Raw genomic sequence first — 24,803 nt, forward strand, 5'->3', positions numbered from 1 at the left:
TTTTTCTGGAATATAATAATTACATATATCAAAATAAAATTAGCCTATCTTTCAAGTTGGATCAAACTGCACATGGTGGGCACACACATACAATTTGATTAAAATCGTTTAAGTAGTTTATGTTCATCGCGGACAAACAACGTGATGCGTAATATATATATATACTAGCGACCCGCTCCGGCTTCGCACGGGTATAAAATATAATTATAGCCTATGTCATTCACTGAAAAAATGATTAAAATCGATCCAGTAGTTTTGATTTATTCATTACTGCCCGTGGCCCGCACGCGTTAACTTAGAGTAAAAGCCGGCCGGAACCGCCGCAAACGCTACGTACCGCGATTTTTAAATCTGTAATATCTTCGAAAATATTCCTTTAAATCATATGCTGTAAAGGGCTATATAGATCTATATTAAATCAACAATGTATTTAAGGTATTTAATTGGATAAGGATTAATGCTGTATTGGTTAAAATCGCTTCGAAAATTAGCCATTATTTGTCGTAAAAAGTAAATGACAAAAAAATGTTATTGTGGGATATCCATAAGAGATAGGTATATACTATCGCAGAATTTTCTGTAGACCTTTTCATAAGAGATAGGTATAAGAGATAGGTATATACTATCGCAGAATTTTCTGTAGACCTTTTCAATGTGTACAATACTTAGTACATTATTTTGATAAATCTCGTAGGGTTCAGCCTGCGTTTGCAATTTAAGCGAAAAAAAAAAATAATAATTTACGACATAACATTAGAAAACTCAAAAATAACAGTATTTCTCCACTATTTAATGGATGTTATTATACATATAAACCTTCCTCTTGAATCAATCTATCTATTAAAAAAAACCGCATCAAAATCCGTTGCGTAGTTTTAAAGATCTAAGCGTACATACATGTGCAGGGACAGAGAAAGCGACTTTGTTTTATACTATGTAGTGATATGCGTAATATGTACATATTATACACCGATGCAAAGTGTATTTTGTATACTTTATGAATATTTATAATTCTATTTGTCGATGATACGTAAAATATGTATAGTTTGCTTTAAAAAAAATATCCAACTGTCTCGCCCTCTTTGAATATTATTGTCCAAAAATATTGTTTTTAGTTTTATCGTTGCGTTGTTCACCTTCAATACTAATTTTAATTACTTTTTCTAAATAAACTATTAAGTACAAACGCCCTTCCTACGGTAATTGCTTTATAAGGTGTAATTGAAATGTCCCCCTTTTATATAGACCACCTATTTTCAAGTATAAAAAAGAAACTTTGCTGTATATAATGATATAAATGATATAATGCGTTTTTTGTTCAAGTGTAGAAACTTGTGAGTTATGAGCAAAAAACAACTTCTCAAGTAGCGCGCGTTTATCGAATATTACGCGGGAGATGCGAGTTCAGCGCCATGCGGGCGGTGCGGTAAACTGACTGCCTTGAATTCAACCCCGCGGGAGACTACGAGTGCTCGCGCTCGATGGAGTCCGTTTACTAGAGGTTAACGGTTTCACTTTTCTTTTAAATTTACGCCCGCCAGAGGTCGTTGTGACATGGGTGTATTCTGCAACGAAGACAAAATAGCATTCTATCTCTTTTTCTGTCACAAGTACGTTTTAAAATATAACCGATTACAATGCAACGTCACTTAGCCGGCATGCGCACTAACCAATTACAATAAAACGTCATTCAACCGACGTGCGCAGTGCGAACTGTGTACCGCACCACACGATCGCACCCATCGATAGCAGTGACATACAGCGGCGTTGACGCGAATGAAAAGTTATGACACTGTCGTGCTAATCTCTCACCATTAAAATTGGGCTCCGTTGCATGACCTGTATATAAGACCGTGATACTGGCAGACCGATACGTCACATAGGTAATATGCGTCAGAGACAACGCTACGCTGAAATTAGCTGATTGTTTCTTACTTAAGATCGATGTGCATTTTTATGGCCGGGTACTGTACTTAAAGTTTTAGGATTGACGCTTTGTCTGTCACACATGTCTTGTTTTCAAAAATGATTTATTAATTCCTTTGAACAATTATCAAAAATGACTAAATGCTATAAACTACAATAATTTATTGTTACATAGTTGATGTTATCCGCCAACCCGCTCTGGAGCAGCGTGATGGATTAAGCTGTGATCCTTCTCCTACATAAGAAAGGAGGCCTATGCACAGCAGATGGAGGGGCAGGGATATTACCGCCGATATTATTGCCGAGTGAATGATGATGTTATGAGTTATGTGTAGTGAATACTTTATAAAGTTTACAATGGCAACACTTTTGCAACTCGCGACTCGCGGTTACAGTCTGTTTTTATTTGTCAATTGTCAAAATAACACTATTATTTTTATTTGTCAATTGACAAAAACTAAGGCAATGTTCGTACTTCGCTCTAATTTTGTCATGAGAAATTGAAAATAATTACAATTAGAAATAATCTTATTTTTTTCTTTTTTAATTGTTATAAGAAAAAAGTTTTGATGCTAATAAAAGAAAAAATAATATATAACAAAATAACTGTATCATATGTGCTTTTGTTTTTGAAAGGTTAAAATGGATGTAGACTTGTTGCGGCCGGGCACAGTGCCTATATCGCCAGATACAGTGTTGTGGTTTGAATTTTTGCTGGATCAAAATTTGCTTAAGAGACACTTAAGTAAACCGAACCCAGGTAGTATACCTATCATAAAAGTACAAATACTTACTCTTGTTATTCAAATAAAATTTTATATTTTTATTTGTATTTATATATTTATATAAGTATTATTTGTTTATATTTATTAAAAAAAATAGTTATAACAGTCGGCTGTTACCTGTAACACAAGCATTAAGTTGCTTACCATGGTCAGACAGATATTATATTTATTTTATATTTATCACAAAAGTTAGAAAATTCTGAAAAAAAATCATATAAATTAGTAATAAAGTTTTTTCTAGCTAAACTTATTTATTCAGATGCTTGTAAGTTAAATTATGAAGTATTAATGAATGAATAATATTAGATTATATAAGTATTAAATAATTACATTTGAGCGTCAATTTGAATTATTAATTTTTTTCAACAGAGCCGTCAGCATGTGATTTAATAGAAGAGTTTTTAACTGTGGACACAAAAAATTCAAACTCCAAACCGACAAGCGAGAGAGTGGTTGATGTTGATGCACCTCTGAGTCCTCCATCCAGTTCTCCGACAGCACTCCAGTTTACTCGCAAACAGCTTGCACTAAAAATTCTTGCATTAAAAGTAGCAGCCTCACTTAGCTGGAATTTAGGTAAGTAATCTTAGTATGATATGAGAAGTAAATATTTTAAAATTCATTTATAATGTTATTGAGACAGTACAAAGTGAAGTAATTAATAGATTTATTGTCCTTTGTTTTTTTCTTATATTGATGTTATTATTTTTTTCAAATAAATTTACAAAAATGGCTAGTTATTTGTAAAGTCAAAATCTTGGTTTTTATCAACAGTTATTAGCTTGATCCTTAAAAAAATTGTTTTAAATCACACACTTTATTTACAAAGTAAAAAAATTACTATAAAATATGTAAAAGCTCTTCTGGTTTGATTATAAATATATTTTTTTTATAAATTTCAACATTCTGTAGTTAATTGTGGTTAAATTTTATAGACAACTTGGCTTAGCCAAATAGCAAATATTCCAAAATGATTCTCATAAAAAATGCAAATTTTTCCACACCATGTAGCCATGTTTAATTTACCAGGTTTTATATTATTTCTCAATTCAATTTTGTCACAATCAACTTAATTTTTTACCTTGTAATCATAATAGAAAAATTCTTTACTGTCTGTTAAACTGTCAATTACTTTTAGACATATTTGAAACAAAACTTCCACCACAAACTCAGCAGCAACTAATGCAAGATCTCGTTTATATGGCTACAGATGCTGCATTTGCAATACCTCCACAGCTAAATACGGTATTAAATTTTCCTTTCAAAGTTACAGTAATAAATTTTTATGCAGTACTATATGTCATTTGTAGCTACTTAATGTCATTATCTAAGTTTTGGCACTGTATGCCATAATACAGGTTTTCCTAGTATGGCAACAGAAGCATCCTATATAATATAATTATTGTGATTGTTTTGTAACTACACCATCTAATTACAAACATAGTAAATCTTTTTTTTGGAAAAACAAAGTACTATTATTATCTTATTCTATATATATAAAAACGAATGTTTGTCTGTATGTCCTTTATAGAATTGTAAACTATGCATTTGATCATGTCATGATCTTCAGCAAAGTGTTGCGCATGAGCCCACAAAGCTTTCTGAATTGTTACGATCAAAAAATAAAACGTAGCAATGCGTACAGCTAGTTAATAATAAAATATTACTAATTTTTTTTTTAGTAATTTTAATAGAAAACGAATTTTTGAAAAACCGATTTCAATAATCTCAGAAATACAGAATAATATTTTTGTTTTATTTGTGAGCCCACAATTGTATATATTATATTATAAGAAATTTATCTGTTTGGAATTTTTTAAAGCTTTGTTACAAGGTACATGATCAAGTCGCAAAACATTGGAGTAAAGAACAAGGAGTTTTATCACTTAATTTTAATATCAAATGTTATTTATTTCGATAAATCTCACTGATAGCAATGCACACATATTTTTCATTTTCCTACATATTAAATTATAACTTGATACTGAGTAAGATGCTATGTTGTAAATAGTATAATACTCGGATTTTAACAGTTCCACTACCACCTTGGAACTTAAAAAGCTGGCCGATGGCAGGATAAAAATCCAACTGCTTGGCTTTGAAATACACTGGCCGAAGATGGGCAGCAGCATCTTCGGTGCGAAAAGTCGGCCGTGCGGTCACCTACTCGCCTGCCCAGCGTGGTGACTATGGGAAACATGCATGAGTTCACGCCATTTTGGCGCAAACTTGTGGAGGCCTATGTCCAGCAGTGGACTGCGATAGGCTGAAGTGATGATGAAATTATAATATATTATTAATTATTATTAATATTATTAATTATTATTAATATTTATATTATTAATTATTTTATTTAACAGGAAATTTCACCAGAACTATTACAAAAACCTCAAGTTCAATTTGCCCTCACTTTATATCATAGATGGATATTAAGATTTCCAGTAAAGGCTACCTTGCACTCAAAGTCATTGAAAATGTCTTTTGTTCACATGTAAGTATTTATTTTATTCTCTGCCCATCTATACATATATATTTTAATAAGGAGCTCCTTTTGGTTTTAGGCCTGGTCTGCAAGGTGACAATAACTATAGTCCAATGAACCAACACTTTGAAAAAATATTGAGAATGTGTGAAGCATCGCGGATGCAAAGTATTAAATACTTAGACAGTATATTAGCCTTCTATGATATAACTCTTGGAAAACGAGAAGCCAAAAAAATAAAAGTCCCAGTTATGGAAGCTTTTGTTCACCTTACGGAAGATTCCAATGACATGGAACATGATTGGAATGCTGGTGATACTGTTATAAGTCAATATGAATTAGCTATGCAGATACATTTTGATCTTTGCTACAACTATTTCTTCTATGGGCAACACGATTTAGCAAAACAGCACATTTTGGGTTGTAGAGAAAATTTTAATCTTCTAGAAAAAGAAATATCAACTTTTGGTTATAGGCAGAATAAAGTTATGCCTTGGGGCCATTTTTATTACGCCAGTATGACTAAGGATGATATTTTGGGCTATATAAGAGCTCTTAATCTAGGCTATGAGATTTTAAATGAAGAACCTACACTCTTACAGAAATTGCAAGAGTCAATAGCTAATCACTACACTGGAATTATAGCAATTTTGCAAGCAGATAACCTTTCGAGAGAAATACCAATGGTTCACAGAGAAGTAGTTGAATTAGATATTCAAGGTTCTGCATCAAGTGGAGCATTTACTGTAGCTAGAGACCTTTTAAATCGAGTTGCAGCTCTAAACGCAGTAAGATATGCCCTTGAAGGTGGTATACCTTCAACTCATCCAGACTTTTTAAATAAATTTAAAACACTAGGAGTTAAATTCTTTGACTTACTTCTTTGGGCACTAGCTCCAGTATTAATGTCAGATTTGTCTGAAAATGACTGGGAAAATATAAGAATTTTCTTCCTCCACCTTTCCATGTCGCAGTGCAAAATACCAATTGATAGAATTGATGAATATTTAAAAAAATATGTTGGTGAAACAGCAGCAGCAATTCGACCGAAACTGATATCTGATAAACATTTAAATGAAATATTAAATGATCCTATTAATAACGACAATGAAAACATTGACATACCTCGGGAGCTTTTGACTGATGACTGGGAAACACCAGATTTTGAGTTCAAGTCGGTACCGGAATTAGAGATGGGTAGATTGAAGAAAAGGCTCATTGAGGCGTCTACGGCAGATGAAGTTCGCATGTGCTTAGTAAAACTGGCAACAATGGCCCCATCATCTCCTTTATGGAAATTAAACCCTTCATGGAAACCACCAGGGGGTTTAGGTAACGCACTAGTAGATTTACCGCGAGGATTTTTACAAGATTTTGGATATGTTGTATCGGGGTCGGCCAGAGCTAGAGCCGAAGCAGGATGTGCGCGGACGGCCTTGTCACTGCTCTCAGTGTTAGAAGGCGAAGCTAGAAGTCAATTGGGTGCTGGTTCAGATCCTAAATTATATAGACTTTGTCGTCAACTATCCTGGGAAGTATTGCTGCTTCAAGTAAATGTAGTATTGAGTGAATGGCCTCATCACCGCATAAATTTGACTGCCCTAGCTAATAAATGCAAAGCTTGTATAGCAGCTGCGACTTCAGGTGACAGTATTATACCTCGCCCTCAAGTAAGTACATAAATAAATAAAAAATTATTACTTAGTTGGCGTATTTGTTTTCTGATAAATTATTTTTACAGGTGATAGAATCATGTTGGATTTGCTTGGTAAATGCTTGCGAATGGGAAAGCGCGGGTGTTACTAATGGACCGGGTGAAGCGGCCGCTGCTTTATGCGCAGCTTGTTTTGAACTACAGAGAGGGAAAGCGACTAGAAAATTTCCTAGAGCATTATGGGATTATGGTAATTGAAACTTTTGTGAATACTTAATAGTAACTTAATAATACTTACATCTTTTTCTCTATAATAGTAATTGATGAGAGATTGAACTTAAATGTTTATAATATAGGCTATATATCAAATAACGCTTTGACTAATGAGATGGAAACAGACGTTATAAACGTTAATATGGGTTTCACAATATAACAATACAATAACAACATGAGAGGACTCATATGAAGGGAAAGATTTGGATTACAATCTATCTTATTTCTTCCTTTTTCTAAAATATTAAGCACAGCTAGTCCTGTGGTCAAGATTAATTTAAGATATTCAGTAATTGTAAACTTAATGCGCTATAGGTTTTTAAACAAAATTTAATTAAAATAGTTAGTAATAATGTTAACTAGTTTTAAAATAAACCAATATCTATGTTCCAGCATTATCAATATTCAGTAACGGTTCTAACGGACCTGTAAAGCGAACAGCGGGTGGAATGCCATCACATTCGCGAGATGCGCCTAACTCGGCCACTGAAGCAAGAAATGTTTTCAATGCATTCTTGGCCACCCTTAGAGAACCACTTGCCGTCAGCGTTATGATGTCTTTGCTAGCAAGAATACACAACCTTCTCATAGACGATAGTTCACTCGAGCTGGTCGTGGAATACACAAATCTCTGGCCCTCGAATATCTCTAATATGAATAATTATAATGTTAAGCACGTTTTAGAATCTCTGACTGAATTACTCGAAAGGAGTTTGAAACTGTATCCATATAACACATCGTGGTACGTATGACAGAAGCTAAGTTTGTTCGGTATTCTTTCCCTCTACTTTATTGTATCTGATATATTCTTGAATATTCTAATATTTTATTCATTCCTTTAAAAACCATAAAATCGATTTCACCATAGGAAATTTTTTTTAAGAACTAGTTTTACATTAGGCCGGCAAACAAGCGTACGGCTCACCTGATGGTAAGCAATTACCGTAGCCTACAGACGTCTGCTACACCAGAAGCATCGCAAGCGCGTTGCCGACCCAATCCCCAATCCCCCCCAGGAGCTCTGGTCACCTCACTCACCAACAGGAACACAATACTGCTTGAAAACAGTATTATTTAGCTGTGATCTTCTGTAAAGTCGAGGTACTACCCCAGTCGGGCTGCTCCATATTTTGAGCAGGGAATCCCTGCTGTGCCCTACCTCAGTTAAAGGTCGTGCATATGTCTTGGGCGCAGGCTGCGGCTGTACGGCGACGTGGAGCTGGCGGGCGCGCGCTGGGCGGCGGCGCTGCGGCGCTACCTGTGCGCGCTGGCGGCCGCCACGTGGCACTTCGCCAAGCGCGCGCCCGACGAGGGCGGCCTGGCGCGCCGCGCCGCGCGCTGCTGCCAGGCGCTGGGCGCGCCCACGCAGGCCGCCGCGCTGTGCCAGCTGCCCGACGAGCCCGACTACACCACCGCCTTCAAGTGCCTCGCCGAGAAGGTTGCTAACCCTGTTGCCTCTCTACCTACTCGATTGTGCAGGATTTCTTATACCCATTACTTACTTGGACTGCGTAGCTCCCGGATGCAACTGGACCGTGGGCCCGTGGGACGCTGATACGTACGACTTAAATTTGCAAAATTACTTTTTTCTTAAATATACGTATCAATATTTTGCGCGCGGTTCACCACCCCCTAATACCCGGGGCCGTGTGCACCGCACCCGCAAATCTACACTATAGGTAAAGTCGCCTCTGCTTACAGCTGTACTAGTATTATATTGTATAATCAATTTTATGTATGTGCTGTATTATTTTAAATTTTAAAAACCAATTTGAATATTTTTAATGAATTTCTAATTTTATATGTATATGAGCTTACTTAATATACCTCGTAACGCGAGCCAAGGCAACATAAAACTTATATAGTAAATTATCTTTATATTTCATATAAAAAAGTCAGGGACGTTAATTTTTCTGTAGGACACTGCTTACTATAAGCAATAGGATAATTTCATCCCTAATAGCTACCTATTATGCTACTACCTACATAAGTTAATATGTATGTCGTAATAAATATGTGTTATATTCTTTTATACATGCATATTTTTAGGTGAATATATAATTATATTATCTTATTTATTCTAAGTGCACCTTGCCCGTCACTGTCTCTGTCATAATATAAAAATACGGTTTTCTGGCAGAGATCGCTATTTAGCAAAAAGGCCGTCAAGTGTAAATAGTTATGACGCATTCAATATAATATTGTATTCGCTTAGTGTACGATAAAATATATTTACTTACTTACGGATCTATCGGAACCCCTATACCTGTTTCTGGGCTGAGCGATATTGCTAAAATAGATTGTCTCAGTAATTACTCTTTCATCAATACCAAGGGCTACTTTCATAAAAATATCATAGTTTAGCGACTGTAGTTTAAATTACAGTTAAATGCAGTCTCTTTTCCATGCTCACTCTAAATTACGGTTGAACTATACTTAAAAAATGTATGATTAACGATTTAAATTAAATGATTTTTAAAGTAACCACAATATAATACCTTTATGTGTACATTACATTCATATATATATATATATATATATATATATATATATATATATATATATATATATATATATATATATATATATAAAGTGATCACTCGGAAAACGTTACATTTATTAAATTTTTACTACTAACTTTTGACAGAACAAAGTGTTCGGGCAGCTATTCTATATATAAATAAAAATGAATGTTGCTAAGCGCATAACTCGGGAATGTCTCGACCAATTCAGCTTTTTTTTTTTTTTTTTTAATATCCACTGAAGATTTTAACAGTGTGACCAGATTTTATTTAACGAAACTACTGCTAGTGGAGGTTAAAAACTACTAAATTCTACCAAAAGAGAACGAGAAAATACTAAAAATCTATTACATTTTATTCGCTGTTGTGTTACAACGAAGAATCATAATTGTTCTCTTGATTATAACGATAAAACAATAAGATGAACAAAGAAAACACCATAAATTTCATAAATGTTTATTACTTAAAATTAAAATGTACAGTAAGATGGGTATTTTTAAATTGTGATCGAATTATGGTTAATCTTGTTTATGTTGGGTAACATTGTCATAAAGCTGAGTCCATTTAATCACCAATTAAATTTGGAGTTCCACCGATAAATCGGTAACTTTTACATTACTGGCTCATGGCACGGACGATTACGAAAAGAATAAAAATTAAAGACAAACCTATAATCAATTTTTTTAAATACATGTGGAATTCGCCCAACAGCTTTCCCTCGGAAATAATTAATCGAAAGCGATAGTTGCAATCTATTCGATGAAAAGAAAAATTCCCCGCATTTTTTCGAGAGGTTTGCCATATGAAGAAAAAAAAAAGGACCAGATTGGTAGAAAAGCGTGAATTCTACCAAAATATACCAAATAATTTTTACCTTCTAGATAGTGTTGCCGATACCTCGAAATCTACCAAAAAGTAGAAATCTACTAAATCTGGTCACGCTGGATTACAATACTATAAAAAAATACTATTAACTTTTGACACAACGAAGTCGGTCCGGGCAGCTATTTGTTAACTAATTTTGTCTCGTTTTTTTGTTACGTTTATTTATTTATTTGAAAAGCACACTTAGAATATACATAGGTACATATACTCAATTTGCAATTTATAAATATATTTAATATGGATTACACAAGTGTACAACACTTTGGAACTCATAGATTAATAATACAAATAATTAAAAAAATGTATATATTTAATATAATAATAATAATAATACTATGTAAAAACGAGTATGCTTTTACACCGCAAGACTGAAGTAAAATTTACGAAACGTAATTCTCTTTCTCTCTTCATTAACTTATAGCTCCCTCTCAACTTCCGTTCACCTCGCCCTATCACACTTTTCGTAGCGCTCTCGTCACGCATTCACCGGCTTAGTTCTCAAGTTAAGCGTTTGTAAAGAAGTTACTTTAAGCTGCTGAAATATTTTCTGAGTAATGGATACACAAGGTTTCTCAAACAACTGGGAAAACATAAGAGAATAGAAATTGGCATCCGCTTGATCACCTTTTTTAACCGACTTCCAAAAAAGGAGGAGGTTCTCAATTCGACTGTATTTTTTTTTTTTTTTTTTTTAATGTATGTTACATCAGAACTTTTGAGCGGGTAGACCGATTTTGACAAATTTTGTTTTATTCGAAAGGTGGTGTGTGCCAATTGGTCCCATTTAAATTTATTTGAGATCTAACAACTACTTTTCGGGTTATATCTAATAATGCGTTTTTACTTGACGCTTTTTTCGTCGACCTACGTTGTATTATACCGCATAACTTTCTACTGGATGTACCGATTTCGATAATTCTTTTTTTGTTGGAAAGGGGATATCTCAAGTTTGATACCATGATACGAAAACTAGGATCTGATGATGGGATCCCAGAGAAATCGAGGGAAACTCTCGTAAATCCGCAATAACTTTTTACTCGGTGTACCGATTTTGATAATTTTTAATTTAATCGAAAGCTGATATTTATCATGTGGTCATATATAAATTTTATCGAGATCTGATAACTACTTTTTGAGTAATCTTTGATAACGCGTAGTTTCTTGACTATTTATTTTTCGTCGATCTACGTTGTATTACTTGTTTGTAAACTATTCGAGCTTTTTCCATTCCTCGGGATAAATTCCATATTTCAATGAATTGCTATGATCATAGTTAAGGGAAATGCAAGAGCATTGCCGCATCTTTTAACAAAAAATTAAGGAATTCCGTATGGCTCTGGCCACTTTTTATATATAACCTACCTCATAGAATACTATTTTAACCGACTTCAAAAAAGAAGGTTACTCAAGTCGAGTTGTTGAAAAGGAGATATCCCAAGTGTGGTATCATGATAAGGAAACCAGGATCTGATGATGGAATCCCAGAGAAATCGAGGGAAACCCTCGAAAATCGTAGTGATAGTGCGTTTGTTAATTTTTTTCGTCTACTTACGTTGTATTACTTATCGATGTAATTGAAGTCGGTTTTTTTTCGTTTGTGAGCAAACACAATTATATTAAAAGTCGTCATATTGTGTGAATTAATGTGAGCGTAATATTATACAAATTATTTGGAATAATTGTGTTTCTAAGTATAGTTTCCTTTCGGTAAGCGGAAAAAAGTGGGTAACAAAAAAATTGGCTACTTCCCTGCCACAACCAGTACCTTAGCCACCCAACAACATTGATGTTGGCGTAAGTGTTGTATTGCATTTGCTCCCAAAATAATTCCTGGTAATATAATATTCGACATTTCTTTTATGGTTACCATATCTACGATACCTGATACGCAGCCTCTCCTTCTCCTTTCGCAATTTACTTAGGCTATGGTCGAACCAATCAAGGTATTTGGAGTTTCGGTTTTTTTCGTTTAGGTACCAATCGCTCTAATAAGTCTTACAATACGCTATAAAATATCGCGACCATGGCATTAATATCCTCACAGTTGGAAAATCTGTGATATCAATCTATATTATTCAATTCCCAATCCCTACATAATCAGCCATATAAAAATTATACCTATCATTATTATGGTTAAGTTACTAAACAGTATGGTTTAAATAATGTGAAATCTGAAATTGGCTTTTGATTAAATTTTTTTTCTTTCATTCTGGATAACTTAAATAGCGCTGTGGATTTTTGTACAAATCAAATAGCAATATATTAAGTATAATATAATAACTTTTCAGACGGGGAATGCGGCTGATGCGATGGACGGGTATTACGGTTGTCTATGGGACGGTACGCTCCTAGAAGTGGCGGTGGCGTTACACGCGCGGAGGGGGGAGGGCGGCAGACGCTCGCGCGCAGTCAAAGCGGCCGGGGCTCTCGAGCTCAATGCGAACAACAGTGAGGACATTCAGAGGGAGGCCGCGGCCATACGACGAGCGAGACTGCTTCGTGCACTCACCAATCAATACGTTGCTTGATTGAAATAATTGTAACAATGAAACGTATCAATAAAATATATTTAAATTAAATATTTTTCTTATTTATTTAACAAGAAACTCGTGACAAATGTAATTTTAGTTTTGATTAGGAATTCTACTTTTGTAGTTAAATCACAATAAAATACATTATATACATATATAATATATAGACTAGCCCGTTGGTGACTATGGGCAAAACGCATGAGTTCACGTTATTTTTGGCGTAAACTTGTGGAGGCTTATGTCCAGCAGTGGACTGTATAGGCTGTAATAATAGCCCGTTGGCGCAGTTTGTAGAGGCCCTGCTTTCTGTGCCGCGGGTTGCCGGTTCGATTCCCGCCTGAGTCTTGGTGTAATCTAATATTTGTATTTATATATGTACTAGCCGTGCCCGCGGCTTCACCAGTGTTGAAATCGGTGTGTCACAAAGTTTTCCCGGCAAACTTCCAGTGAAACTACATCAAAATCGGCTTAGCCGTTCCGTAAACCTTTCTCTTGAAGCCCTCTCTCCATTGATGAAACCACATGAAAATCCGTTCAGTAGTTTTTGAACGAATCGATCACATACGTTTTTGGGGACTTTGTTTTATAATACAATAGCTGTTGCTAATAATAAACTAATTTCAAGTCTCTTACTTCAAAAACATAGGACTTTCATACAAACTTCCAACCCCCATTTTATCCCCTTAGGAGTCGAATTTCGTAAAATCAGTCTTAGCGGATGTCTACGCCCTAGTTTGTAGGTGTTATAGTTTTGGAGAGTTCGTGATGCCTTTCGCTTTTATATATATATTGTTTCTATGTATATTTATAAAAAGAGAACATATAATTGTAACAATAGGCTGTTGCCTGTAACACAGGCATTAAGTTGCTCGCCATGGGAGCAGACGACCGTGTGTGTATGTTATATGATATTTATGTATTTATTTTACCTAATTGTTTACAAAATGTAATACAGGTATTAGTTACTAATATGTAGATAAAAAGTGCATAAATCATAATACACTAAATTATTATATATATATATATATATATATATATATATATATATATATATATATTGCACCTGAATGACAATATCAATAAAGAGATAACAAAATTAGTTTAATTTTTGACGTTAAAATTGTCTAATATTTTATGGCACTTAATATTATGACACTAAGGCAGTTATAATAGAATAAAATAAAAAGCTTTTTTATTTATAAAAATGTAATTTTAAACTTCTTAATCATTTATAACGAACATTAATTCAAGTGCAACAACACAACATAACCTGTATATTCTAGATACAATTAATGTCAATCAATGGCAGTTTTAATTTTTATGAGTATTTTTTTTTACTTTGATGTTCTGTATCACCATACCATAAACTTATTACAAACAAACGAAAGGATAGCATTTATAGGATCGATAAACAAAAACGCTTTTTAAACTACTTCCAAAAAAGGAGGAGGTTCTCAACTCGACTGTATTTTTTTTATTCGTATGGTTGGCATTTGCAAGGAAATCGATTGCAAAATTGCCGACAATTGCCGATTTTGCACTAAGAATAAAACTTAAGGTAAGACAGTTACGTTTAAAATCAATAGCTTACATAGTTTTAGTAATTCTAAAATACTAGTGTTCGCCTAGAGGTCGAAATTCGGCCATAATTAAAAATTTTAGTTAAAATAAACCAAAAAATAATGAAAATATTTTTTTTACATTATTCAATTTGACGACATACTTTGACAATCAAGAACATTGTATTATATGCGTGTGTATGTCAAATACATGGTAGTGTGTGTAGTGTTTTTTTTTTTTGTTGATTTAATGTACTTTTTATGCATAATTTTAAAAAAGTATAAGCATTCTGCACTCCTTCTATATATAAACTATACCTAAGTGTGCGAAATTTCATACTCCCCCGTCTACGTAATTTTCGTAAAAAAGGGGTACAAAGTTTTTGCTTCACGTATTATTCTAAAATACAAATTTCCATACGTAAAGATTAAGTAAAAAGTAAAAATCATTTTAAATTTAAGTAACAAACATTTTAAATTTAAGTAACAAACATTTTAAATTTAAGTAACCAACATTTTAAATTTAAGTAAAAAAATAAGAAACATTTTAAAATAACTCCAGAATACTTAAACTTCATGAATTCCGTTTAATTTTAACAATTTAGGAAAAACTCAAAATTATATATAATTAAAATAACAATAATATGTATGAGATAACAAATATTCTATAAAAATAAAAAATAAAAATAGTTTACTACTTTTTGTAGCTTCCGAGATAATTCTTGCATACTGGGCAGTAATGCACTGTGTCTTTAGCAGAATCAGAACAGTACGGAATGCAACAGCAGCAACTGAAACAAATCAACATTAAAATTTCTCTACATACTTAAGCTTTATTTAATTCGTTGTAACTTTTTGAAGAAGCATTACATACATGGACAAGCACAGCGCTGCAGCAATATGTGTTCTGGCCGTGGCATAATACTTAACAGTAGTTTCAACTGTTGTGTTACAAAACGGACACATCACTGTACTTTTTCGCGGTCCCAGCAACATAGCACCCTGAAAATCATATCAACTTATTAACTATTCTTTGAGCAATAGAATTAAACACCAAAAGTGACGCGTCATGTTAAACGTCGGCATTTGACATAAAATTAACATTTGCCGACTCACTGGCGAAGTGGTCTCAAATGATCTCAACAACTAGCCTACAACAACTATCCTGACTAGTCATGAATTAGATGTGGGCATCTGTTTATATCTATTCGAAATTTCTAAGAAAAATTAAGCAGTAAAATTTTCAAAGCTATCCAAATGTTAAGCTTTATGAATTATATATTAAAAAGCATAATTATTGCTACTATACTATGTAGTGCGAATTGCTACAAAACAGTCGAGGGTCTACTACGACGTATCCCGCGATCATTCGTAAAATGCATTATGCAACAGTTTTGAGTCATAAAGTCAAAATTTTTGACTATTCACACAACTCGAGGTCATAAACTTACAAATTAAAATAATAAAAAACAAAAATATAGGTATACTAAAGGAGGTCTTATCGCTAAAAAAGCGATTTCTTTCAGACAAGCTCTAGCAAAATACTGACATGATAAAACGACCGAAAAGTGCACGCACACACGTTAATATAATATATAAAATATAAATCTCTATATATATAAAAGCGAAAGGTCATTCATCACGAAATCTCCGAAATTATAACACCTACAAACTTGGAATTTGGCAGGTAGGCTCCTTATAAGACGTAGGCATCCGCTAAGAACGGATTTTACGAAACTCGACCCCTAAGGGGGTAAAACGGGGGTTGGAAGTTTGTACGAAAGTCCTATGTTTTTGAAGTAAGAGACTTGAAATTTAAAATGTATGCTCTATAGATAGTGAGGAGGCGTTCAAATAATGTATCTTTAGAAATCAACTCCCTTTTGGGGTTAAAACGGGGGATGGTAGGTTGACTCACTCATCCCGATATCTCCGAAACTATAAGAGCTACAAATTTTTTATTTGGCAGGTAGGCTCCTCATAGGTCCTAGACATCCGTTAAGAACGAATTTTACGAAACTCTACATCTAAGGGGGTAAAACGGGGGTTGGAAGTTTGTACGAAAGTCCTATGTTTTTGAAGTAAGAGACTTGAAATTTAAAATGTATGCTCTATAGATGGTGAGAAAGTGTTCAAATAATTTATCTTTAGAAATCACCTCCCTTTTGGGGTTGAAACGAGGGATGGTAGGTTGACTCACTTATCACGAAATCTCCGAAACTATAAGAGCTACAAATTTGTCACTTGGTAGGTAGGCTCTTTATAGGTCGTAGACATCCACTAAGAACGGATTTTTACGAAACTCGACCCCTAAGGAGGTAAAACGAGGGTTGGAAGTTTGTATGAAAATCCTATGTTTTTGAAGTAAGAGACTTGAAATTTAAAATATATGCTCTATAGATGGTGAGGAGGTGTCTAAACAACGTATCTTTAGAAATCAACTCCCTTTTGGGGTTAAAACGGGGGATGGTAGGTTGACTCACTCATCACGATATCTCCGAAACTATAAGAGCTACAAATTTATCATTTGGCAGGTAGGCTCTTTATAGGTCGTAGATAACCACTATGAACGGATTTTTACGAAACTCGACCCCTTAGGAGGTAAAAAGAGGGTTGGAAGTTTGTATGAAAATCCTATGTTTTTGAAGTAAGAGACTTGAAATTTAAAATATATGCTCTATAGATGGTGAAAAGGTGTCCAAATAATGCATATTTAGAAATCAACTCCCTTTTGGGGTTAAAACGGGGGATGGTAGATTGACTCATTCATCACGAAATCTCCGAAACTATAACAGCTACAAATTTGACATTTGATAGGTAGGTTTCTTATAGGGCGTAAGCATCCGCTAAGAACAAATTTTACGAAACTCGACCCCTAAGGGGATAAAACAGGGGTTGGAAATTTGTATGAAAGTCCTATGTTTTTGAAGTAAGAGACTTGAAATTTAAAATATATGCTCTATGGATGGTGAGGAGGTGTCTAAACAATGCATCGTAATCTATATATATAAAAGAGAAAGGTCACTGACTCACTCATCACGAGAACCCAAAAGCAGCTGGAAGGTCCATCCATCTAGGATGGATAAAGATGAAATTTGACAAGGAGGTAGATTATAGTTAGTAGATAATAGTAGTAGAGTAGAGAGATTTTGCGATATTCCACCGCTAAGGGGGTTTAAGTGGGGTTGATAGTTTGTATGAAACATATACAGCAGTTATAAGTTCGTCGATAGGTTATTTTTACTGCAGCCTGAAATTAAAATTAAAAATGTGGTGTATAGAGAGGTTTTATAAAAACAAGTATCAAATTATACTAAATTATGCCTTTTAAAAAGTTACTCAGTGTGATAAGCATTTCAAGTGACTGCAATAAAAAACTGCGTTAAACGTCTTAATAGTAATGCATATCTTCATAACCACGCGGATGTAGTCGCGGGCAACAGTTAGTGTATTATAAAACAAAGTCCCCAAAAGTGTATATGATCGATTTCCTCAAAATCTACTGAACGGATTTTCATGCGGTTCAAGAGGAAGGTTTACGGAACGGCTAAGCCGATTTTAATGAAAGTTTTACTGGAAGTTTGCCGGGAAAACTTTGTGACACACTGATTTCAACGCGGGCGAAGCCGCGGGCACAGCTAGTAAATATATAAAATTAAATTAAAAAAAGTATATCACTTCAAAAATTGTTTTGCTCGCAAACGAAAAAAACGACTAAGTACATCGACGAGTAATACAACCCAGACACACCCAGTAAAAAGTTATGCGGTATAATAAAACGTAAGTCGACGAAGAAATAGTTAAGTAAAAACACCTTATTAGCTATAACTCGAAAAGTACTTGTTAGATCTCAAATAAATTTAAATGGGATCACGTGACACCGACCAACTTTTGATTAAAGAAAAATCATCGAAATCGGTCCATCCAAGCAAATGTTCTGCGGTAACGGTTTTTGCAAGTCGGTTAAAAAAAGAAGGAGGTTCTCAATTCGACTGCATATTTTCATGTAGCCTCAGAACTTTTTACTGGGTGAACCGATTTCAATGATTCTTTTTTTAATCGGAAGGTATTGCTGATCATGTGGTCTAATTTAAATGTAACTGAAATCCGATGAGTACTTTTGAGTTATCTCTAATAATGTATTTTTACTTGATTACTTTTTCGTCAACTTACGTTGTATTACACCTCATAAGTTTTCACCGGGAGTACCGATTCTGATGATTCTATTTTTGATAGAAAGCTAGCACGTTTCATGTCGTCCCATTTAAATTTGATTGAGATCTGACAAGTACTTTTTGAGTAACATCTCATAAGGCATATTTACTTTGACTGTTTTTTCGTCTACATACGTTCTATTCCTTTTCGATGTAATTAAAGTTGGTTTTTAGGGTTCCGTACCCAAAGAGTCGGACTTCGCTGTTAGTCTGTCCGTCTGTCTGTCTATCCGTCTGTCTGTCTGTCCGTCTATCTGTCTGTCCGTCTATCTCTCTGTCCGTCTTTCTCTCTGTCCGTCTATCTCTCTGTCCGTCTATCTCTCTGTCCGTCTATCTCTCTGTCCGTCTATCTCTCTGTCCGTCTATCTCTCTGTCCGTCTATCTGTCCGTCCATCTGTCACCAAGAAGTATCTCAAGAACCGCGAGAGCTAGACAGTTGAAATATTCACAAAATATGTATTTCTAACAACAAATACTATAGCCAAAAAAAATTGTCAAAACATTTTTCCTAATCGAGCAAAGAATTTTATGTGTTGTTTTACCTCAATTTTTTTTACTGTATACCGATTTTGATAATTATTTTTCTAATCTTAAGTTGATGCTTGTCATGTTCCGTTTAAACTTGATCGAGATCTGACTCTAGTACTTTGTAGTTATCCCTAATAATACGTATTCAATTGATTATATGCTGTGTGGTGGTTAAGGCTGTAAGAATATAGCCACCCGTGTCTTTTCCCCGGGTGTGTCGTAAAAGGCGACAAGGGATTACACAGTTCCACTACCACCTTGAAACTTAAAAAGCCGACCGATGGCAAGATAACCATCCAACTGCTTGCTTTAAAATACACAGGCAGCAGCACCTTTGGTGCGACAAAGCCAGCCCTACGTCCACCAACCCGCCGGCCCAGCGTGGTGACTATGGGCAAAACACATGTGTCACGCCATTTTTGGCCCGAACTTGTGGAGGCTTATGTCCAGCATTGGACTGTATTAGGCTGACGTGGAAGTGGAATTGTTTTTTTTTTTTCGACTCCTATATATAACTATATAACTACGTTGTATTAAGTCGTTTGTGTTGTGCCTTGTGTCTTGTCAATGTAAGATGTAACTGAAGTAAAGAATTGAAAGACTTTCATACACACGAAGCGTTCATACACACTTATTAATTTGTAATTTTTAATATTATTAAAGAAAAAAGTTTACCGGTCCTGTAGGTGACAGCGTCGGTAGATCGGTAGATTTATTGTAGTTCATTGGACTGACCTAAAACCAGAAGTATAATGTTGTTATTGATAGAACAAAAAATAATCCCACCTCAGTAATCCCAGATAATCATGTTCTGTGATGAATGCATCAAGTATGTATACGTAATAATATATAATAATAAATAAATAAACGCTTCACACTCAACGGCCCACAGAAACATACACAAGCACAAACGCCCCGGCCACGACAAACATCTATATGGATAATATAAATGTCTGTTGTGAGCGGGGATCGAATCCGCAACCGCCAGTGCAAGTCTGTGCTGTGACCGCTGCGCCAAGACGACGTCTTTATATATAAGAGACAATAAATTTAATTCAATAATAAACTGGACGTGTAACTATAAACTTAAGTTTCTTAAACATACCGAGCTCCCCACCTTACATAACAATATATACATACTTACATATAGGCATAAATTTAAAAAATACCTATAAATGGAAAGACTAACGTTAGTTAGGTATCGGTATGGTTAAAAGCGCAGATGACCTACAAAGCAATAGACGTACTAACACAGTAAAATAAATATGCCGTAAAACATGATGAAATGAAGGTTTTTTTTTTTAATTACTACTTTTTAAACTTGGAGAATAGCTAACTTCTTACCTATAATAATAATCACGCGTAGGTATTTATTGAGTCGGTATCTTCAATTGACGATAAAATTATAAATACTAAATCGTTTTAAAGAGGAAAAGTTTACGACTGTAAAGGCCATAATTATAAGGAAAGGGGTTAAGTTACTTTAACAAAACTTCAGACGAGCCACTTTAATTTGACACCATTTTCAAACCGATGGTTTTAGGTGACTATACAACTTGATATGATATTGTGCGGTTACGGCAGTAAAGAATATAGCCACCCCCTCTCTTCCCGTAAGTGCCTTAGAGGCGACTAAGGGATAACACAGTTCCACTACCCCTTGGAACTTAAAAAGACGACCGATGGCGGGATAACCATCCAACTGCTGACTATGAAATACACAGGCCAAGGACGGGCAGCAGCGTCTTCAGTGCGACAAAGCTAGCCCTGCGATCACCAACCCGCCTGCCCAGCGTGGTGACTATGAGCAAGACATATGAGTTTACGCCATTTTTGGTGCGAACTCAGAGAGGCCTATCTCCAGCAGTGGACTGCGATAGGCTGAAGTGATGATACAACTTGATAATAATCGTCGAAAGCTATAACAATCAAACAAAAACTGATTATCAAAATCTTGAATTAGCATGATATGTTAATAACTGTGTTTGCTCGCAAACGAAAAAAAAACCGACTTCAATTACATCGACAAGTAATACAACGTAGATCGACGAAAAAATAGTCAAGCAACTACGCGTTATCAAAGATTACTCAAAAAGTAGTTATCAGATCTCGATAAAATTTATATGTTACCACATGATAAACATCAGCTTTAGATTAAATTAAAAATTATCAAAATCGGTACACCCAGTAAAAAGTTATTACGGAGTTTCGAGAGTTTCCCTCGATTTCTCTGAGATCCCATCATCAGATCCTGGTTTCCTTATCACGGTACCAAACTAGGGATATCCCCTTTCCAACAAAAAAAGAATTATCAAAATCGGTACATCCAGTTGAAAGTTATGCGGTATAATACAACGTAGGGCGACGAAAAAAGCGTCAAGTAAAAACGCATTATTAGATATAACTCAAAAAGTAGTCGTTAGATCTCAAATAAATTTAAATGGGACCAATTGGCACACACCACCTTTCGATTAAAATAAAATTTGTCGAAATCGGTTTACCCGGTCAAAAGTTCTGATGTAACATACATTAAAAAAAAAAAAAATACAGTCGAATTGAGAGAGAGAGTAAAAACAATTTTTTTCTTCAAAAGCTTTAAATTTACATTAAAAACATGTTATTTAACGACAGCTCTAGTAATCAGCAGTAATTACCAGTAATCAAAATGAAAAAATAATGGTATTTGTTAAAACTACAACCAAATTTGTAACAAGAGGTACAAATATCGTTAAAAAATAAAAAAAATAATAATATTTCCGGAACCTTTGGGTAAAAATGGATAAAATTGTTATAGTAAATTATCTGGTTTATCGAATCCTTAACGGTGGACCACTATTACGCCACATGCTGTTACAGTGTACGATTAGTCCGATTATCTCAGTTTAATAGTCAATTTTTTGACTTCTCGTTGTTTTGTTTGTTATAAAAGAACTGTTTTATTACTAAACGATTTTGGTTTGATATTGGAAGAGAAGACTGTTTCTTTCATTTGTTACTTTATACTCGTATAGATACGTACGTCAAAGTTTACTAAATAGAAGTTTTTTTTTTTTTTTAATTATACACAGATACGTCAAACAATGTTTGATACATAAAAAGTCTATTAAAAAATTCTTCCAAATAAATATTTATTTTACTAGCCGACCCGTGCCCACTTCGTTGGGCGTTAATAATTATTATATTTACCAAATAACATAGTTTAAAGAACAAATTTTATAGGACTTAAATAAATAATATATTGCTCCCATGTATTTATTATTTTAAATTACAGAACCAAATAACATACTTTAAAGAACAAATTTTATAGCACTTAAATAAATAATATGTTGCTCTAACGCCAACTATCAAAAATCGAGAAAACGTCGTCGATTGGCTAAAATAAGACTAAATTAAACGTCGAAACACTAATAAATTGTTTTCTAATAGCGATAGATGGCGCTAGTTCATTTACCATTTTGATATCTTATATATTTTTATATATTTTAATCTTTTTCTTATTGACTAAATTTTTGTTCAATTACAATAATATATAGCCTATGTCACTCCTGAATAGTGTAGCTTTCTGTTAGTGAAAGAATTTTCATGATCGGATCAGTATTTACGAAGATTACCCCCTATCCCTTACATACAAACAAAGTTATAAACTTTACCTCTATATAATATTAGTATAGATAATACTTATAAGTTATAATTTTTATTATTTTTTTTCCTAATGTATTCAAATATTGTGATTATTTGCAAAAAAAAAACACAAATCTGCCAATCTCGCGAGATCTCGAAATTGGCAAAATCTCGCAGTATTGTTATAGGTACATAAACTCGCGGGATCTCGCTTGATCCCCAATCTCACGAGATTTGCATTCCCTAAACGTAACCTTTTAGTACATCGTACATGTGCTAACCGAGATTAAATAAAATAACTTTACTATTTTTTATGTACAGCTTCATAACCAACAAATAAAATTTTAATTGTTTTTTTTTTTATTTAGTTAATGTAAAAAGAATAAAATTGTATGTATTTAAAAAAAGCTGACCATAATATCCCCATCTCTTATCTAATTACATTTATACACTACGTTTCACAAATAAATTCCAAGAATAATCTCTTACCGGTGTCGTGAGCGTCAGCGTCGGTTCATCGGTGATAATATTGTAGTTCGCCATTGTATTGATTTAAATCGAAAAGTCAATAAGATATAACAAAATTAAACAAGCCGCAGACAGTCGTGTGTTATGGAAATATTTATTGGCAAAAACTTGAAAATCACGTTTGTTTGATTGAAAGCAATTGACTTTAAATTATAGCAAAAAATACATTCCATGTAATATGATAAATACAAAGAATAGAAGAACAATGATAATATACATTATTAGTTTAGAAATATAAAAATTTATGCCTTAATTAAATATTTTTTTGGAATAAATTTTATGTAAAAAACTTCAATTTTCTGAATTTACCACCAACACTAAGAAATTAAGAATTAAGAAACTAAAGTCAAGTCAAGATCCGTTAATGAAAATCGTATACGAAGTACTCATCTAGCCGCCTAAGTGCCTAACGCTTGAATGACAGAAATCAAAATTTTAAAGTTTTTAAACCTGACGCCTTAACATTTGACTGTTAAAAAGTCCCAGATTGCCTGCTCTAAGATTTTATTACCCCTAAATGCACAAATGAAAAAATCAATAAAAAAATCAATATGTAATTTGATTAATTTATTATTGTTAATACAATATTCAATAAATAATTATTTATTACATTAAAATAATACTTTTATATATTCAATATTATTAACACCATTCATTACCTTATTTCATCACTTCAGCCTAATACACAGTGGCGTAGCGTAGTGGGCAGGGGCTGCCTGCCCTGGGTGGCACTTAGGGGGCGGCAAAATTTAACAATACTTAAATAATAAAAATATTTTGTAAATATTTGAACCATGTTATATTATTTTTATCGCAACTACAAATTCGGACCGATTGAAAGGAGCACGGAATTTTTATTTACTTATTTTTTTGGCGAAGTCGAGGAATCCCTTTTCTTTGAATGATAATTTGTAGCGACTGGCAACGTCTTTACTTGTGGGAATTCTCCGTTTATGACAAATAATCAGCGAGAATGACTTCTATTATATACAAGATGTAAGGGACAGCTATGCTTTAATTGAAACCATTAATTAGCACCATTATTCTGAGTATCAGACAACAAGAATTTTTTATCGCAAAACCTGGAAACCTGGAGAAAAAAATCTGGATGTTTTTCATACCTTTCCGGTGAGTGAAAAATCGCTCTTATTCATCCAGAATCGTATTCTGTGGTTGATAAATATTTCTATTGCACTGATTCTAGCCCCACAAATATCGTTGTTGACTTTGAAACCCCGTAAAAAAGCGACAAGCCAATTTTTTTAAATATACCTACTGAAAAAATTGAAAATTTT

General features: G+C 34.0%; 1 protein-coding gene across 1 annotated transcript; it reads left to right on the top strand.

Annotated features, from left to right (window-relative positions):
- Positions 1-2,553: 2,553 nt before the first annotated feature.
- LOC123665011 (integrator complex subunit 8) lies at positions 2,554-13,106 on the top strand. The gene is made up of 9 exons (XM_045599374.1): positions 2,554-2,686; positions 3,081-3,287; positions 3,850-3,956; positions 5,072-5,202; positions 5,273-6,863; positions 6,935-7,097; positions 7,514-7,862; positions 8,315-8,558; positions 12,816-13,106. The coding sequence occupies exons 1-9, from the start codon at positions 2,569-2,571 to the stop codon at positions 13,053-13,055; spliced, it is 3,150 nt and encodes a 1,049-aa protein (XP_045455330.1). The 5' UTR covers positions 2,554-2,568; the 3' UTR covers positions 13,056-13,106.
- Positions 13,107-24,803: the final 11,697 nt, after the last annotated feature.

This window comes from Melitaea cinxia, chromosome 2, assembly GCF_905220565.1.
Source record: "Melitaea cinxia chromosome 2, ilMelCinx1.1, whole genome shotgun sequence".
NCBI classification, from domain to species: Eukaryota; Metazoa; Arthropoda; class Insecta; order Lepidoptera; family Nymphalidae; genus Melitaea; species Melitaea cinxia.